Consider the following 19301-nt stretch of genomic DNA (forward strand, 5'->3'; position numbering starts at 1 on the left):
ATGAAGCTGTCCAAAATCACACAGATGGTAAGGCCTCCAGAGTTCACACCTTACAGAGTTCCTTATCACCTCACACACATGCATGAACACTTTGGTTTAATTCCTAATGAAATAAAACGAGCTTCAATCTTCCAAAATCTGATCCTTCCCTCTCTAAAAGAAGCATTGAAAAAGTGGCTTTCAGTTTAACTGAGCGTGTGCATGTGTGCTAAGTCACTTTAGTCGTGTCTGACTCTGCCACCCATGGACTATAGCCTGCCAGGCTCCTCTGTCCACGGGATTCACCAGGCAAGAATACTGGAGTGGATTGCCTTTTCTTAAGAGATGGAGACCCCCATCTCTTAAGTCTCCTGGGTTGGCAGATGGCTTCTTACCACTAGTGCCACCTAGGAAGCCCTTACTTGAGAGGCTATGACCTGAGTCTACTTCAGGAGAATGTGAAGACTATACTCCTCCTCCCCAACACAGCGGTCAGGCTAGGCAAGATCATAAAGTGTGGGTAAAATATTTATTTTGAAAATTCATTTGGTGCTTAGATGATTAATAGGAATTAGAAGCCAGTATCTTTTACTTTATCATTTTACTTATTTTTTAAGCTCTGGTAAACTTTGGTTTATCAGATATAATTTCATACATGTGGACTTCTGAAACATGAAGTAACATTGCAAAATAAGGCTAACAGAAACGCTGGGCGTGTTATTCTTGAGTCTAGTAGCATGATTTACCTAGTTCTTGCTTAAGTGCTTCAGCATCTCATTGAACATCTCTTGTATGCAAGGTACTTGAGAACCCTGAGACCCAGCTCCTAACATTAGATTTCTAGAAGGCTTCTCCACATAGTAAGGACTTTCTGCCAATAAAGACTTTATGTATGCAGCCTTCTGCCAATGACTTATACATCTACTGGCCCCTTTCTGGGGCTGAGAGCACCGTTTGCCTGGAGCTGGGCTCCTCCCTTCTGAGACATCATTTGCTCTGATGTGGAAGCCAGGCCAAAGGATCCTATCTTATTTGACATTCACCACTGGGTTGGCAGCATATCAGAGCTGAACCTTTCATCAGAGGGCTTTAGGTTTTGAGAAGAAAGACAACATCCTCTTGTTCTTACAAAATGATAGCACCATGAGGGATTTTCTCCAGGAGAAAAAATGGAATGTTTCTATCATCAACAATTTCCGCAGTCAGTGGGGTTTACTGGCTAAGTAAATCCTAAGGTCCCAGGGTTGAATCAATTTAGGGAAGGAAGCAATATTGTTAGCAAGCTCTAGATCAGAGAACAAGCTTCTTCTTTATTGGAACTCAAGGTGTCCGGAGAGGGTGAATTCACATAATGGGTGTTTTTTTGTTGTTGTTGTACATTAGTAAAACAATTCTTTCCAACTAACTGGAGAAGTCATTTGTGATGATCCTCTATTCAGCAATTTAAAGATGCCCTTTCAAAGTTTACTACCTGGAAGATTTTCAGAAGAAAAGAATCATTAGTGTAGCTAACAGTCTATCCTCAAGGTCTTTATAGTACTTGGCTCATTGCTGGTCTGCAGTGGAATTTGACTGAAAAAAATCACAGAATGGGCAGTTGCCTGTGGCAGGTACGAGGTTCATGGAGGCAGCTCAGTGTCACCCCATGCTGGCTCTGGAGAACGGAAGCCTTCAAGGAGCTCACAATCAGGACTTACTGGTTGGCTGTGGAGGAAGGTATAGTCAGGATCCTTCAGTAATGCTTATTAGCTCTTAGTTGACCAGAGGTAAGTCTGATGAGCTTTATTCGCTCATTACTGTGGGCACATCTGGAAATCACTCACCTCAGGGAAGGAGACAGGCAGTGCGTCCCCTGCCACTGGCTCTGCTGGGGCTTGTGCACTGGTGGCCAGACAGAAGGCTGACCTGGTGGTCAGACACGCTGCAAGGTAGTAAGAGGCAGGGTGTGCAGGCTGTCCTGGTATCCAGTCTGATTTTGGTGATTTCAGCCAAGATCTGTGCAAAGTTAGTTGGGCTGACCTTCAGCTTCTGTCCTTAAGAGAGACCTGGGTCCACTGCCAAGCTCCACTGCTTGTCCCTTCCTGGATGACTGTATTCTCCTCATAATGTCATATGCTTCACATGTCTGACTACGCACTTGACATTCACTGCTCTTATACATTTTCTAGTAGTTCTTTCATAATTTTCTTGGGGGGGGTGTGCTATTCTACATTGTAAATTAAAATAAAAAATTTAGATTTCCTTTTGTGCAATGATCTTGCCTATCAAAATTAAGTTGATGGCGCCACTGGGCATTTCATGCACACGTGAAAGTCTTGCTTTAGATCACTGTGTTCCCTGAGTCTTGGGAATGTGTTGTTAATTCTAGGGAATATTGGTCAACTGTGTTTGTTGCAGTCTGTAGCATGGGGAGCTGGGAACTGACAGTTTTTTAAGCCACTCACTCTCACTTTTTTCTCTTCTAACGTCAAATATTAAAATTAGACAGTTACCTATTAAAGTACACTACTTATTAGTAAGAGGCAGTATACCTACTGCCTCCATGTATGAGCTGTCAGTGCTTGCACCTTATGTCAGGATTTACATTTTGGACAGATCATCCTTTAACCAGTCAGCTACCATGTTGGCCATTTCCTGGAAAAAACTGAGGATAAAAGCATGAGGTATTTTTTTCTCACAGAGTCGAATATCTCCTTCTGGAAAATCTTTCTTCATGTCATCATAGTACTCTTGTGGACACCAACCATCTGCAGTACCATAGTAAAATATAAGCTAGAAGACAAGACAAAAACACTTTATTAGAAAACACTTTCCCCTCCCAACATGGATCTGACACAAGCAATCTACAATACTTTGAAAACAGCCTCTGCACCTGGCCCTGTACGCTAGTCCCAAAGCTTGCTGCAGAGTGGCTCTCTCAAGGCAGTGAGCCTTCATGGTTTATGGGAGTAAATCTTGGCATCTGATGTTAAGAAACACATGTAGGAAGAGCCCTCTGTGATACGTCACCCATAATCCACTAAAAGGACTCGCCAGCAAAGTAGTGTACATTGTGGTTGGGATGGACACTGCAAAGTGTGCTGAGAGGGGCAAGGAAGAGTTGTTGAGACGTACATGATCACTGAGTGACTTACAACCATTCATTACACATTAACAGTTTTCATACAGCCACATGCTAGGCACACGGGACATGTTTATTGAATGTATGCAAAGATGAATCAGATGGACTCAGGTTTCTCAGTGCAGCAGATGAATTGTGATCAGAACCCTGAGAGTGTCTATGATATTTCTACAAACAGGCTCCATGGAGCAGGGAGAGAATGCTGATTCAGGGGGAGGTGTTACAGCCATCCTTCAGGTGACAGCAAGCAGGTGGGATGGAGAGAGAGCTTCCTTTGAGGAAGCATTCCTAGGATGCTTATTGAATACTGATCTGCCCCAGCCTCTGATACACACACACACACACATCCATGTATGCACACATATGCATATGTGCAGTCACGGCTGACTCTTTGCGACCCCATGGACTGCGGTCCACCAGGCTTCTCTGTCCATGGAATTTTCCAGGCCAGAATACTGGAGTGGGTTGCCATTTCCTTCTCCAACACATATGCGTACACACATACATATGCTTATATATGCACACATATGTGCATATGTTTATGGGCACTTAATCATATATACACACACATAAATAGATGTGTGTATGTATATTTACATGTGCATTTATAAGTATATATATATACACACATACATCTTTATCTTAACATCTAGCTCTAAGCTGCTGTTCTTCACCAAAAAACTATATTCTACTTCTGCAATTAAAAAAAAAAAGGCAACAAAAGTGAAATCTTATTCAGAAAGGTACATATAGGTAATTTCTACACACACACACACACCCTAATTTTTTGGCCCCTCTGACATCTGTCATCACTGAAAAAAAAGAGTTATGCCTGGCTCCAGCTCTTAAGTGGCTAGTTACAGTCACTTATATTTCCACAACACACCAAATTTGCTCACTCATTCAAATGCTTAACCATTAATCTGTTGGGCAAATACTTATTGAGCATCTTCTCTGTACTAGGAACCTGGAAAACAGATAACAAGATGCAGTCTCTGGGGGAGGAAGACTGGAGGCACCGCGCACACAAGGCAAGTAGCCCGGATGAGGGTATTTGGTGGGAACCAGTGGGCAGGAAAGGTTCCCCAGGGCACTGATGCCCAAGCTGAGTCTTCAACCTGGGAGGGGGGGCACACTGTGCAGAGCATACCAAGCAAATAAAATGTATGAAGGAGCATGGCACACTTGGAAATTGGAAGTAATTAGAAGTGGTTAGAATGTAGGTGGTGGGAGAGGAGATGGAGAGAAATGAAGTCCTGAACAGCCTCTGAGCCCCACTAAGGAGGTTGTACCTTCTTCTGAAGTCCACAGGAGCTAACAAAAGACTTCACACAATGAAGTGACATGCCTGAGTCTGTGTGGTAGGAAACTTACTCTGGCTGCAATGACGAAGAGAGACCTCTGGAGGGGATCAAGTAGAGGTGGGAAGAGGACACAGGAAATAAGTGTCAGTGCCCCTGGGTTAATTTTCTCCTTGGATCATTAAATCCATTATCCGAATAAGGAGAGGTGAAGTCAATCTTATAAAAATACCAGCCTTTAGTAGAGTAACATTATGACATAACCAACATTCAAAGAGATGGTTAATTAAGAAACACTTTAAAGGGGAGAATATTTAATGTAGTACTCCAGAGAGTCAATTACTAACAACTCAACCTTGAGTTGTATACTTATTCTGAATCACTTCATAGAGATTCTTCTGGCTGTCCCTGGGATTTAGTCTTGAAAGCTGCAAAGGATCTGTGGCTCACAGATTTCTCACTTAACGTACTCTTGTTATTCTCCTATTTTTCTCACTACAACCATTTCTGGGTATGCCAAAGTACCAAAACCAGAATTCATTTTGCCAGGATTCTTAGAAGAGTATGAAGTTGCTTTTGTTTCCTGGAGAACAAGAGTTGCCAGGTTCTTTTTCTCTGTGGCTCTAAAATGCTGCAACTTCACAACCAGTGGGTGATGATTCTGGCCGGCTGTGGACAAATAAGTTCCTCAAAATTTCTCAGCAACCACCCTACCATAGCTTCCCCTTGAAATACTGTTGGGAGTACAAGCTGTCTGCAGGCATTAATGATCTACCAATAGGGCTAATAACTTCAGGTTCCCTCTAAACCACTCCCTACTCTTAGCACCAAGAATCCTTTAAATTATATCCAGGAAACAGCATCTGGAACAGTCATTATGCACAGTTGTTCAGCACTTCCTCAGAGTATGAAACATACCTTGTTAAACAGAGTATGTTTAAACATACTGTGTTAAAAAATCTGGAAATTCAAAATTCAGGCTTGGGTTCGTGGCCATCAGGTCTGTCTGTTCCTCTGCTCCAGAGTGCTCTCTTCTCTCACCAAGAAGAGTACTTTGGGAGTCCTAATGCCAATGCACGCTATGGTGGTGAGGTTGTGTGAAAAACTCTAATACAAAAGGGTCAGTGAGAAGGAAAGCAAGGCAAAAAAGATTGTTCCCAATGAAGTGTCTGACAAGGAGGACAGCATCATGGTGACACCTGATATTTGCTTTCCACCTAACTCTTCAAAGACTATTTCTATGATGCATTTACTTTTCAGTGAGGCAATTATAACCTGAAGTGTCTCCATTGAGAAGTCCAGCACTGGGGAAATACCATTTCTTTCCTCATGCATGAAGGTGTCAGACAGTTGAGCAGGAATAATAAATATGGATTACAGGGACATACACCTACCTTCAGGTATCAAGAGACAAGTCCTGTCCAAGTAGTTATGGAGCAAGCACTGTCCAAGGCATGTACTAGGAACCTCAACACAAAGTGATGTCAGTGTTGAAGACAGCGTTAACAATGAGGATCACAGATTCCTCACACATTCATTTGATTTTATCTCTCAGTCCTCCATGACTATAATTATTTTGAGGAGGGCTGTATCTGGTTATATTTCTCAGTGATAGTGGGGCAAGGTGTTTTTGTTTTTTTAAGTTCTTCTTCAGGCTATATTCAGTGAAGGGCTCTGTAAGAAAATCTTGGCTTATAAGTCAAACACACGGTTATTTCTAATGCCTTTACATATATTGGCTCAAGATACTTCCTGTTCCCTCTGGATTTTAAGTCACAGGCAATAGATCTGAACAGAGGACTCTGCACCTGTAGCCCTAAACAGGAAACTGGAAAAGTATGGGGTGTGTGAAGGTAGTGCTGGGGGGATGGGGAAGGACAGGTGAAGTAGAAAGAAAGAAACAACCAGACACCAAAGCATAGTGGTTAAGAGTGTATACCATTACTATTAATACACTGATATGTAAAAATGAATTGCAACAAGTAATGATGTCCTGAAGAAAACTGACAATAATTTGCCAGGCTCTATGTTAAGTTTTGTGTTCACTGAGTTCTTACAATAATATTCTGAAGAAGGTATTTTAATCCTATTTTACAGAAAAGGAAATTTAGGCTTAGTGAGTCAATGTGATTAAGCTGAAACAATTAGTGAATATAACTCAATTAAAAATTCAGTTATAAATCCAGAGAGAGCATTACTAGTCAGAACCTTATATCACTGTTTACAATTAAGAATAAACAGAACCATGGTATGAAAACACAAACCTGAAGACTGAGAAATCTTGAACTGGTTATGAAAACTAACTGAACCTGACAGTCTCCGACAGGTTAAGTCTATGTAGTTCTTCTAGGGTGCTGCATGTCATGGGGGTGATTACCGCTGTGAAAATACTGGAACTGTTAACTAAGAATCTCAGGCTATCAGTAGGATGTTTAAATCAAACGTTTATAAGAAAACACGTTATTTCCTATGGTATTTCTCCTTGGCACTTGCTTTGATATGCATGGGAATTGTTCAAGAGTATACATTATTATCTCCCATCTTCATTATTTATGTTAAGTAATCATTTCTCTATTAAATAGAAAGTTTAATTTTCTCACTTCTAGATTCTGATTGTCTAGGACTGTGCTTTTGCTTTTCTCTGGGTACCTTCCACAATAAGGTAGCATTATGGTTACTATCATTTCTGTACTCACAGACATATTTTCCTTTAACTCTTCTGTTGCCCCTAAGGAGATATGTCCCTGCTAAAATGTCCCTGTGAATTGTTGAAGCTTGCCCCCATATAGGAGCCACAGTTGTCTTTTCTCATGTATTTTTTTCTTTTCACGTTTTGCTGCTGAATCTGACAGATTCACAGCATTTCCACCCAAAATGACTCTAAATTTATATCCCACCAGGCACTGGCTAAGTGGTTGAAATTCAGAAGTAAGACAGCTCTGCCTTAGAGAAGCTCCAGAGTAGGGAAGAACACAGACAGGTACAAGCTGCCCTTGAACATAACAGGTAGAGAGAGGGACAGACAAAGTGCTGTAGGAGGAAAGCCTGACTTCTGACCTGAGGGATGCAGCAAGGTTTTGTTTTAGTGTACGTGGAGTTGCTGGCTTTTATGCATTACTAATACAGGCGTTACTGTAGGACAGAAGACATACTAAAAACCACCTTATGACACAAGTTTATATATCTGATTTAACTAATAACTAACAAAAATCACTGTCAATGATATATCAACATCTTAAGATATTAAACACAAAGAAAAGCCATACACACAAATCTCTATCTGGTGATAATAAATATTACTCAGCTATAAATAAAGAAGGAAATCCTGCCATTTGTGACAATATGGATGGACCCTGAGAGTATTATGCTAAGTGAAATCAGACATAGAAAGACAAACATTGTATGATCTCACTTATATGTGGAGTCTTAAAAGGTTAGGAGGTGAAGGAAATGGGTGAGAGTTGTCAAAAGCTATAAACTTCCAGTTATAAGATAAACAAGTTGTGGTGACGACAGGTCACACTATACTGTATATTTGAAAGTCAGTAAGAGAGCAGACACTAAAAGTCCTCATCCCAAGAAAAAAATTGTAATTAAGGTAATGGATGTTAACAAAACCTGTGATAATCATTGTGCAATATATACATATATTAAATCATTATGTTGTACATTTTAATACAATGTTATGTGTCAATTCTATCTCAATAAAATCAGGAAAAAAACCTATCCAAATTCCTTCTGTCTAAGCAGTAATTCACTAGGACTGCAGGCGTCATAGGAATTGCTGGACAAGAGCAATAGGCTCCTCTTTCTATTGTCCCCCCAAAGTCAGACACCTAAGCCTTGACCCTGCAACATTAAAGGAAACCTATTTTGTAATACAAGCATCTCCTTTCAGTTACTTGAAAATCCCATCCTTCTTGGGAACAGAAGAATAACAATCACAAAGCTTTATCCAATTCATTGTAGTCTTTCTGAGCAATCACTTAAAAAATTTTTTTAATTGGAATGGAAAATTGCTTAAATGTTGTGTTGGTTTCTGCCATAGAACAATGCAAATAACTCATAATTGTATTTATATATATATATATATACCCCCTCCCTCTTGAGCCTCCCTCTCTTTCCCCCCCGCGTCTAACCCCTCTAGGTCATCCCAGAGTGCCAGGCTGGGCTCCCTGTGTCATACAGCAGCTTCCCACCAACTATCTATTTTGTATATGATAGTGTATATATGTCAATGGTACTTTCTCAATTCATCCCACCTTCACCTTTCCCTGCTGTGTCCATAAGTCTATTCTCTACTAGGTTCATCAGTACCATTTTTTTAGATTCCATATATATATGCATTGATATACAGTCCTTGTTTTCCTTTTTCTGACTTATTTTACTCTGTATAAGAGGCTGAGCAACCGTTTTTAAGAACCTGAACAACTGCCGAAGAAAGGGAGAGTTCAGAAAGTTCATCGTCCCGTTTACCTTGTTTCCTTTCTTTCCTTCATCGAGAACTGGGTCAGTTATCATTCTTAACAAAATGGGAATTAAAATCCCTGAAGATTAAAAAATGTGGCCGAGGACAGAGGTGAACGAACACACGATTCTTCAGGAGCACTGAGCCCTGCTCCCCCTGCAGGCATTGGAGGAGGTCTAAGCGGGTTATAGACTGGGCCACTCTCCAAGAAACTGGAAAGATCACGCATCGAAAGCCCTGCAAAGTGGGGCTTTCTCCTCTCTGCACGACTCAAGTTTAAAGAGCCAGAGCCTGCTCGTTCCCAAGTGGAAGTCACTGGGGCATCGATATCTAGTTCCATCTCTTCCTTACGTGGGACTAGAGTGAGGAGTTGACCCAAGGCATCTGTCTTCCTCTGGTGAAGCAAGAAAGCATGCGGCACCAGCAGCAAACTCATCTCCCTGTGCGTCTGTTTCTCCCTGGTTATACGCCTCAGGAAACCGGCAGATAAGAAGGGTCTTGCTTAACTAACTTAGAGGAATGGCCGAGGACAGCTTACCTGAATTCTCGGCACCAGGGGACTGGAAGTTTTGGTAAGGATTAAGTAATACACTGTTTTTCTTCACTGCTGCTCCCACACAACATCTCCCTTAGGCATCTAATAGGAAGAAGTGGCCAGAATGGGACTGGCTACGTATTTAATATTACGAAAACCTTTCATTACAGAATGAAAACATTTGAAGGAGTGGGTGAAAGTGAAAGTCGCTCAGTTATGTCTGACTCTATGACCCCATGGACTATACACAGACCATGGAATTCTCCAGGCCAGAATATTGGAGTGTGTAGCCTTTCCCTCCTCCAGGGGATCTTCCCAACCCAGGGATTGAAGCCAGGTCTCCTGCATTGCAGGTGGATTCTTACCAGCTGAGCCACAAGGGAAGCCCAAGAATACTGGAGTGGACAGCCTATCCCTTCTCCAGCAGACCTTCTCAACCCAGGAGTTGAACCAAGGTCTCCTGCATTGCAGGAGGATCCCTTACCAACTAAGCTATCAGGGAAGTCCTGAAGGGGGTGGGTAGGGAGAGGAAAAGTTAGGCAGTCTTTTTAAAGTACTCAAAGGCATACCTAGGATATGACTAACTTTATAATAATAATAAACTTTTGTTCAATGCTTAGTATATGCTAGATACTCTTGCAAGGTCTTTATATGAATTATATGTAGCATTACAGGTTTGGAATAACTGTATGAGAATAGATACTATTATTAAACCACTTTATTGATGAAAAAAAGGGGACACAGTGAAGTCCAGCAACTTAACCAAGGTCACCTAAGTAAGCAAGCGGTGGAGCTGGAGCATGAACCTCAGGCGGTGACTCTCAGGACTCTGCTTCCCATATGCTTCTCCTCCTCTGGATCCTGCTCTTCTAGAAAACTGAAAAGCTCCAGGGTGTGCTGACACAAAGGTGCTTCAGACGGAGGTCTTTAGGTCCAAATGACTGAGACCCAAACAGACTATCTATTTCCAGGATGATTATGGTATTCTGAACAGGCTTCAGACTGAACAGGCAGAACTAACACAATCAGTTTCAGGCTGAGGCTAGCGGAAAGGCAGTCTTGGTTAGTGGGGTCCAGGGAGCGCGTCCTATGCTTGGCTAAGCGGGACGTGGGCGTGTCTGAAGGATTTGCATGCCCAGGTCCACAGAGAAGGCGCGAGGTTTGTTCGTTCCCAAAGGCAACATGCACCTCTGGGCTTGGGCGGGCTAAGCGGGAGGGGGCGAGTGTAGCGGAGGCGGGTCCCTGTTCCTGAGGACCCTCGGCCCCTTTCCCAACCACACCGTGGCCCCAGGCTGGCCCTCTCGGGGCAGGGGCAGCGCCGTTTGCAGGCAATCCTCCCATCGCTGCCCACTGTGGTCAGAAAGCAGCGTCTCGTGTGCTCTTGCTGGGAACGATTTCAGAGCCCTATTGACTGATAGTGATGCTCGAATTCCGTCTGGCAGTAGCACACACCAGCTGTTTCCATGAGCCTAGGCCAAGGATGGTCACGGCAGTTTAGAATTTCCCTCCTAAGTGAGTTTTAAATGAAAACTTCAAGTTTGTAAACCAAACACTAATTCACTTTTCTGTGAACGAGACATACATCCCCTTGTAGTTGAAAACAATGACAGAGCGAGGGAACGCTGACCTCCTGTTTGCCTCAGACACACCAGGTGCCTCATAATGCAGAGCATACCCCGGGGGCTCCCAGAAGGATTGGGACTGGGGTGGCGAAAACGTACAGTTGATGCTCTTGCTTTGGTTTACTCCATCCTGGCTCTCATTCCCGTCCCTCCCCCACTATTCCCATCTTAGTCATTAGCTCCTCTCTTTCCTCCCAGGTTTTTAGCTGTGTTCCCCAAGGATCAGCCTTTATATGTCTTTTCTCCTCATTTTACATACTTCCTTGGGTTACTATTACCCGTGCTCATGACTCCAAATATATCCTCATCGTTCCCAAATCAAAGTTCAGCCCAGATTCCTCTTCTAGGCTTCCTATCCACATACATCCAGCTACCTGCCAGACACGTGTCCCCCGGATGTCCCACAGGACAAAAGGACCAGAAGGAACTACTTTCTCAACCAGTTCCTGCAACTGGTTGGCACTTCTCCTCCCATATTCCCTATCTCGTTACAAAATCCAAATGCAGAGAAATAATCTTACTCCGTCTCCATGCTTTCATGAACTATAAGTGCAAGTGTCTTTGATTCTACTTCCTGGATCTTTCCAAATTCTACCCCCATCTTTACCCCCAACTCCCTTGCCTTAGTTCTTATAAAAGTCTTCGAAACGGTTTTCCCACTTCAAGTTTCATTCTTTTCCAACATTCTGATACGCATTTTTCCAAATAATTCCCCTCACTGGTTAATCTAGCCACATTTCCTTGGGCTAACTGATATGAACTGGTACCTCTGAACTGACTGTTCACAGATGGCGTATGTTCTGATGGGTCAGTGGTTAAGGGATATGGTTGTCAAACCTCCTGAACATCACCTTGATTATTACCCTTCTTCTTAAACCCTTCAACTCCCCAACAACTCAAAACACTCTCTAGTGTAGCACATTATGGCTTCCTGTTCTCAGGCCAGTGCCCAAGCCAGAGTTAACACCACATTGCCTAACCTTCTCCAGGGCTTCAAAGCAAAGTTTCTTCACCTGGGGTCCACAGGTCCACACACATTCATGGGTAGATGCAGTGGCAGTTGTAGGAAGAGGGTAATGTGAACTTGGACAGGAAAAAGAATGTATCCTTTTTTGCTAACCTCTAACCATGATTTCCTATTTGGAACCAGTCTGTTGTTCCATGTACAGTTCTAACTGTTGCTTCCTGACCTGCATACAGGTTTCTCAAGAGGTAGGTCAGGTGGTCTGGTATTCCCATCTCTTTCAGAATGTTCCACAGTTTATTGTGATCCACACAGTCAAAGGCTTTGGCATAGTCAATGAAGCAGAAATAGATGTTTTTCTGGAACTCTCTTGCTTTCTCCATGATCCAGCGGATGTTGGCAATTTGACCTCTGGTGCCTCTGCCTTTTCTAAAACCTGCTTGAACATCTGGAAGTTCACGGTTCACATATTGCTGAAGCCTGGCTTGGATAATTTTGAGCATGACTTTACTAGCGTGTGAGATGAGTGCAACTGTGTGGTAGTTTGAGCATTCTTTGGCATTGCCTTTCTTTGGGATTGGAATGAAGACTGACCTTTTCCAGTCCTGTGGCCACTGCTGAATTTTCCAAATTTGCTGGCATGTTGAGTGCGTTGTATATTGTCACCCTGCTTATTTAACTTATATGCAGAGTACATCATGAGGAACGCTGGGCTGGAAGAAGCACAAGCTGGAATCAAGATTGCCAGGAGAAATATCAATAACCTCAGATATGCAGATGACACCACCCTTATGGCAGAAAGTGAAGAGGAACTCAAAGGCCTCTTGATGAAAGTGAAAGAGGAGAGTGAAAAGTTTGGCTTGAAGCTCAACATTCAGAAAATGAAGATCATGGCATCTGGTCCCATCACTTCATGGGAAATAGATGGGGAAACAGTGGAAACAGTGTCAGACTTTATTTTTTTGGGCTCCAAAATCACTGCAGATGCTGACTGCAGCCATGAAATTAAAAGACGCTTGCTCCTTGGAAGGAAAGTTATGACCAACCTAGACAGCATATTAAAAAGCAGAGACATTACTTTGCTTTTCCCGTGGTCATGTAGGAATGTGAGAGTTGGACTGTGAAGAAAGCTGTTCGCTGAAGAATTGATGCTTTTGAACTGTGGTGTTGGAGAAGACTCTTGAGAGTCCCTTGGACTGCAAGGAGATCCAACCAGTCCATTCTGAAGGAGATCAATCCTGGGTGTTCATAGGAAGGACTGATGCTAAAGCTGAAACTCCAATACTTTGGCCACCTCATGCAACGAGTTGACTCACTGGAAAAGAGTCTGATGCTGGGAGGGATTGGGGGCGGGAGGAGACGGGGACGATAGAGAATGAGATGGCTGGATGGCATCACCGACTCGATGGACATGAGTTTGAGTGAACTCCAGGAGTTGGTGATGGACAGGGAGGCCTGGCATGCTGTGATTCATGGGGTCGCAAAGAGTCGGACACGACTGAGCGACTGAACTGAACTGAACCATGATTTCAGAAGGATTAGAAATATCTATTGTTTGTCATCTATAAAATTACTGAAATCTTCAAATTACAGTACACTGGTTGTAGGTAAACTAAAAGTTTTTATTCACATCACTACAAATTTACAACAGTAATTCTGACTGATAGTGTATCTCATTTATTTTGTTAGTAAAGATGCACATAATATACATCACAAATATGCTTTTAATGTATTTGGATAGTGATACTTCAATATAACTTTTTGTGGTAAAAAATATACTTCATGCACTTAAAAAAATATTATTCTGAGGAGTCCATCCATGACACAGTCAGAGAGATCCATGGCACAAAAAAGGCTTAGAATCTATACTCTCACAGCTTTCCTGTCCATCCATCTAGTCTACATTAACTGATTGTTCACCAAATACGATGCACCGTGCTAGGCCACACGGACACTAAGGTGGGAAAAACCTCCAAGGAGGGTGGGAGTGGGAGCCGATCATTTAAATGCCATGTAAAAAATGCAATATTATAACTCTACGTATGGAGCCAGGGGCACCGAGGGGAGGACTTCTAACCAAAACCTGGGGCTAGGGAAGCCCTCTTAAAGATGACAATGGAGCCAAGTCCTAAAGGGCAGGTAGAATTTACTCAGGTGAGGAAAGAACACAACCTGTGATGCCACAGGCCCTGCTCCACTCTTTTGGAGACAACTGAGTCTGATATCTTTGCTTCAGGAAAAGGAAACAATCGTCTGTAGTGCTGAAGCACTGCTGACTCTGGGTGGAAAGTCTCCAGACCCTGGAAAGAAGGAAGACAGTCAACTCTGGAGACTTTTCAGAGTTAAAAAGGCCCATTAGCTTCAAGAAGATTAAAAAGTTCTCCTCATATGGAAATGCAGTGGTAAAAAGTTTGAATTTAGATCCAAAGCCTGCTGATTACGACAGTGTTCTAGAGGAGAAAGAATCCAAAGGCCAACCACATGAGGCAGTAGAGTGACTGTTTTTAGACGAATTTTACTGTGGCTTCCTGCCTGGATGGCACAAAGATACATTTTCCAGAACTGTTTTAAAAGTTGAGTAACAGATAAATGAATGATTTTTGCAACAAAATGTGTGGCACAAAACATCCTCACAATGTGCAGTCCTGAACAGGAAAGATATTTCTGAATGCTTATGTTTGGGCTGAGATGGGACAGAGTATCTGTGACTACAATTACCTAAAACGGGGATATGGGGACTTCCCTGGTGTTTCAGCACTTAAGAATCCACCTTGCAATGCAGGGGATGCTGGTTCAGGTAACTAAGATCCTACGTGCCATGGAGCAACTAAAGCCCATATGCCATAATTAACAGAGTCTACATGTTGCAATGAAAGATCCTGCCAAGTGCTGCAACTAAGATCTGATGCAGCCAAATAAATAAATAAACACTAAAAAAAATAAAATAGGGATATGTCTAGACTTGGGAATTGATTCAGAAGGCGTGGGGAAGTGCCCACTATTTTGCTAGAACCGTGTGCCCTTTCGTTTCTTTACTTTCTCAAGCAGACTGGGACATATGGTGATTCAACTTTTTACCAATATTAAATTACAGCATGTTTCCTTTTTTTTCCATTACAGAAACAAAAAATTGCAATAAACTTCCTGTCTTTTTATACCTCGTTTCACTTAGCAATTGGAACTGTATTATTCTGGGGGAGAATTCAGATGTGGCTGGTAGAGAGGGTAGTCAATTAACTGCAGGTAGTTTTGCATCATTAAACTAAACACGCCATGCTTTCCCAACTTTCATGAATACATTCAATGCTATCTTAAAAACAAAATAAAACCATTCCCTCTAGCTGGAAAGGTTTAGCCCTGTGACTGTGTGTTAACATTAACCTTGAAACGCCTGCCATCTACCATTATACCTCCATATTTCTCCCACAAAAGTTTCTGCAAAGTACAGTCCTGACACTGTTACCATGAGCGGCCCTCTATCTGGGAATGATTACACTTGCATATGGATTTAACTTAGGACAGGAATAAGTTAGCACCTTCCTTTGACCTCTTTCTGAGCACGACATACACACAGAATCCAGGAATGATGAGCGCTTCGCAGCAGCTGGCTTCCACAGGTGCTAAGACAGAATACGACACGTGACGGATCCAGCCATTCAGCAAGTGTCAGTTTCGGAAATGAGCATCTGCCAGTCTTCTTAACTGGGAACTGAGTTGTTTTTATCAACTTCCAGCCTTGCGAACTTAAACGAGGCTTTGAAACAAATTCACTTATAATTTATTTTTTAAATTTTTGGCTACATTAACACTTTTTTTTTTTTTGCAGTTATTTCCCATGGATTTTTTTTTTCACTTATAATTTAACTAAAAAATAAAATACTGTTTTTCTTGCATTTTCACAGACATCAGGGACTGGAAACAGTTGCAAGCCCTGGAAAGAGGGTCCCTGTGAGGCCCCAACCTCCCCACTCAGCTAGTGAGGGTATTCTCTGTCTTCAAAATTTCAATCTCCAGCCAACTGCTATTTTAGAAATATGATGACCACTGTGGTCATAAGACAAACAGACTGGCACTTTCAAAAGTCCTCTCTGGGTGAACCTATGATAGATCAATATTCTAAAAATATTTTTTTAAGAACATATACATTTCTTGCTTTAAGATAATTTTATTCGGAGGTTATAGAAATATGAATTAACTATAGGCAAGTTTAAGTCAAATGTCTCCAAGATTCTAAACATAGCAGGGTATCTAAGATTTTACTTGCAGATTGTAGGTTCCTAGGCCCTGTAGGAGTTGGTCACTCAGTGGGGCTCATTTCACTGCATCCAGCAGATGTCACAGTTCAGCACAGTTCAGCTGCTGCTGCTGCTAAGTCGCTTCAGTCGTGTCCGACTCTGTGTGACCCCATAGACGGCAGCCCACTAGGCTCCCCTGTCCCTGGGATTCTCCAGGCAAGAACACTGGAGTGGGCTGCCATTTCCTTCTTCAGTATGTGAAAGTGAAAAGTGAAAGTGAAGTCGCTCAGTCATGTCTGACTCTTAGTGACCCCATGGACTGCAGCCTACCAGGGTCCTCCGTCCATGAGATTTTCTAGGCAAGAGTACTGGAGTGGCTTGCCATTGCCTTCTCCGTCAGCACTGACTACAAAGTTCTTTATTAGCACAGTCCAACAGAAATACAAAGGCATGCAGGTAATTACCAAAAAAACTCTATAGTTAACTATATTTTACAAAAAATATTTAGTGTATTTTCTAATAATTACATTTTTTAAAGTGTCATATAAAGGAACAGATGAAATTACTTTTAATAATATATTGGATTAGCCAAAACGTTGATTTGGCTTTTTCTGTGACTTCACACGGAAAATTCTGAACAAAATTTTTGGCCAATCCATTATTTAACTAAATGTATCTAAGATATTACCATTTTCAACATATAATTAATATATAAACATTAATTAAATATTTTACTTTTATTTTTTGGTACTAAGTTTCTGAAATCCAATGTGTATTTTATACTTATGGCACAGGTCAATTCAGAGGAGCCACGAATAAACCCCATGTGGCTAGTGGCTATCATGTTAGATGGCACAACTCTATCCTATTCAGAATGGACAGACAGGTAAACTATGCCATGGGAGTACCAGGGCCACCTAAATTCTAGGGTGCTTAGTTCAGTTCAGTTCAGTCGCTCAGTCGTGTCCGACTCTTTGCGATCCCATGAATCACAGCACGCCAGGCCTCCTTGTCCATCACCAACTCCCGGAGTTTACTCAAACTCATGTCCACCGAGTCGGTGATGCCATCCAGCCATCTCATTCTCTGTCGTCTCCGTCTCCTCCCACCCCCAATCCTTCCCAGCATGAGAGTCTTTTCCAGTGAGTCAACTCGTCGCATGAGATGGCCAAAGTATTGGAGTTTCAGCTTTAGCATCAGTCCTTCCTATGAACACCCAGGATTGATCTCCTTTAGAATGGACTGGTTGGATCTCCTTGCAGTCCAAGAGACTCTCAAGAGTCTAGGGTGCTTGCTGCTGCTAAGTCACTTCAGTCGTGTCCGACTCTGTGCGATCCCATAGACGGCAGCCGACCAGGCTCTGACGTCCCTGGGATTCTCCAGGCAAGAAGGGTGCTTAGACACATCCTAAACCATGGCCCCTCACAGTTTCAGAAACTGGTACTTCCAAATATGCTTGTATTATGGTTTTATCACTTACAGCAGCAACTTAAAAGTGCTATTTCAACATTCCCTTTCCGCACCTGCTTGTATAGAAAACTGGTCTTGATGTCGGAACTGGGCATTCCTACACTAGTGCATTGGAGAATAAGAAAGACGGGCTCACTGAGTCATCAGATCACAGGAATGTCAGTTCTTTTCCAATGTTTCGCTTATAACTTTTTTTCCCCATAAATATTATTGTGAGTCTTTTCAGTACAAAGCTCTAGAGAGAAGTATTAATTCTAAAAATAAACCCAACAAAACAGGTGGTAAAACATATTTAAGTAACTATGTAGTCAGCTTTACTTATTTTCTATGCAACTTTCAAGGACTATGTTAACTAGAACATGATCTGAAATTTACAAATCCTTGAGGTCTTACAAATTCTAACCAACTCTAGCCTTTCATCCTCAGTAAGTACTGCAGCACTAAAGTGATTACCTTAGGTAAATGTTCTTTGATGGTTTCGTTGTCTCTCTTCACTACCTCCCTCATTTCTTGGCTCCCAAGGTAGGCAGCGTTAACTATGTTAAAAAAAAAAAAAAGACAAACATTTAGGATATATAGAACAAACACAAAAGTCAAATTAATTGTAGTCAATTCCTGTTTCACCCTTTTCTTTTGGCAAGTGCTATGTGATGTAAGATGTCAGTGAGGCCAAGAGAGGCGTGTGAGTCAGTGACATGCACTGACTCTGGAAACAAGGGCGTGCCCTATGGAAGGCTCTCTTTTACCTTCACCTGGCTTTCTCAGCAGCAACGTTTAGCTGTATGAGTGGCCTAATGTCAGATATCACAGCAGATGTGTGTCACTGTACCTGATCAAGGTATTTTTATGATTTAAGGATTAGAATCACACATTTTAACAGATAAATCATGCATACCAGGGAAACCACACACAGTTGCAAACATTAAAACATCTTGGTAACTTTTTTTAGAAAGGACACAACTATAAAGAATGTCTGTTTTAAAATAAGTTTAAATGATCTTGAGGAGTTAGTTGTTAATGAAGGTCAGTCCTATTATACCTATTATACACAAAATAGGTAGAGTGACCCCATTTTCAAGATGACAAATATCTGGAAAGGAGGAAGAAAGCCAGTGATAATCCAAATTTGTGGATTTCCCTGGTAGCTCAGTAGTAAAGACTTTCTGGTACTTCTCCACAAATTTTCATTTGATTCTCTGTGCCTTGAATTCCATTTTGGTTGATGTTATTACTATTAGTTTGATTTCTTTTTGGCATCATCCTCCTATTTGTCTTTTATTTTTAATCTTTTGTCATTTTAAGTACATCTCTTGAAATCATAAGTGGATCTTTTTATTTTATTTTTTTATTTTTTTGTTTTATTTTATTTATTTATTTATTTATTTTTGCATTACAATAGTTTAATATGAACAATCAGAACTAATGAACAGTATAACAATATTCTACAACTGAAATAATTAAAATAAACTATAAAATTACTACATACAACAGGTCTGATCTAGCTTATTTACTTTCTATAATCTCTTCAGTGCTGCAAAACCATTTATTTCTTTTTTTTTTTCATGTTTTAATAAACACTTCGTCTTTTTGTATTGCTTTCTTTTTC

At 41.6% G+C, this 19301-nt stretch overlaps 1 protein-coding gene across 3 annotated transcripts in view; it reads right to left on the bottom strand.

Annotated features, from left to right (window-relative positions):
• Positions 1-1269: 1269 nt before the first annotated feature.
• The window catches only part of LDAH (lipid droplet associated hydrolase), a 99729-nt gene continuing 81697 nt past the window's right edge, over positions 1270-19301 (bottom strand). For 2 of the 3 annotated variants that reach the window (XM_055399144.2, XM_055399142.2), the window contains exons 6-7: positions 18149-18231; positions 1270-2751 (exon numbers count right to left, since the gene is read on the bottom strand). In XM_055399144.2, coding sequence (XP_055255119.2) covers positions 2560-2751; positions 18149-18231 — 275 coding nt within the window. In that variant the 3' untranslated portion in view covers positions 1270-2559. The remainder of the gene's footprint in view (positions 2752-18148; positions 18232-19301) is intronic. The other variant, XR_016038535.1, reaches the window with a different exon arrangement.

This window comes from Moschus berezovskii, chromosome 11 (assembly GCF_049115385.1).
Source record: "Moschus berezovskii isolate FMDL1 chromosome 11, NW_MosBer_1.0, whole genome shotgun sequence".
Classification (NCBI taxonomy): domain Eukaryota; kingdom Metazoa; phylum Chordata; class Mammalia; order Artiodactyla; family Moschidae; genus Moschus; species Moschus berezovskii.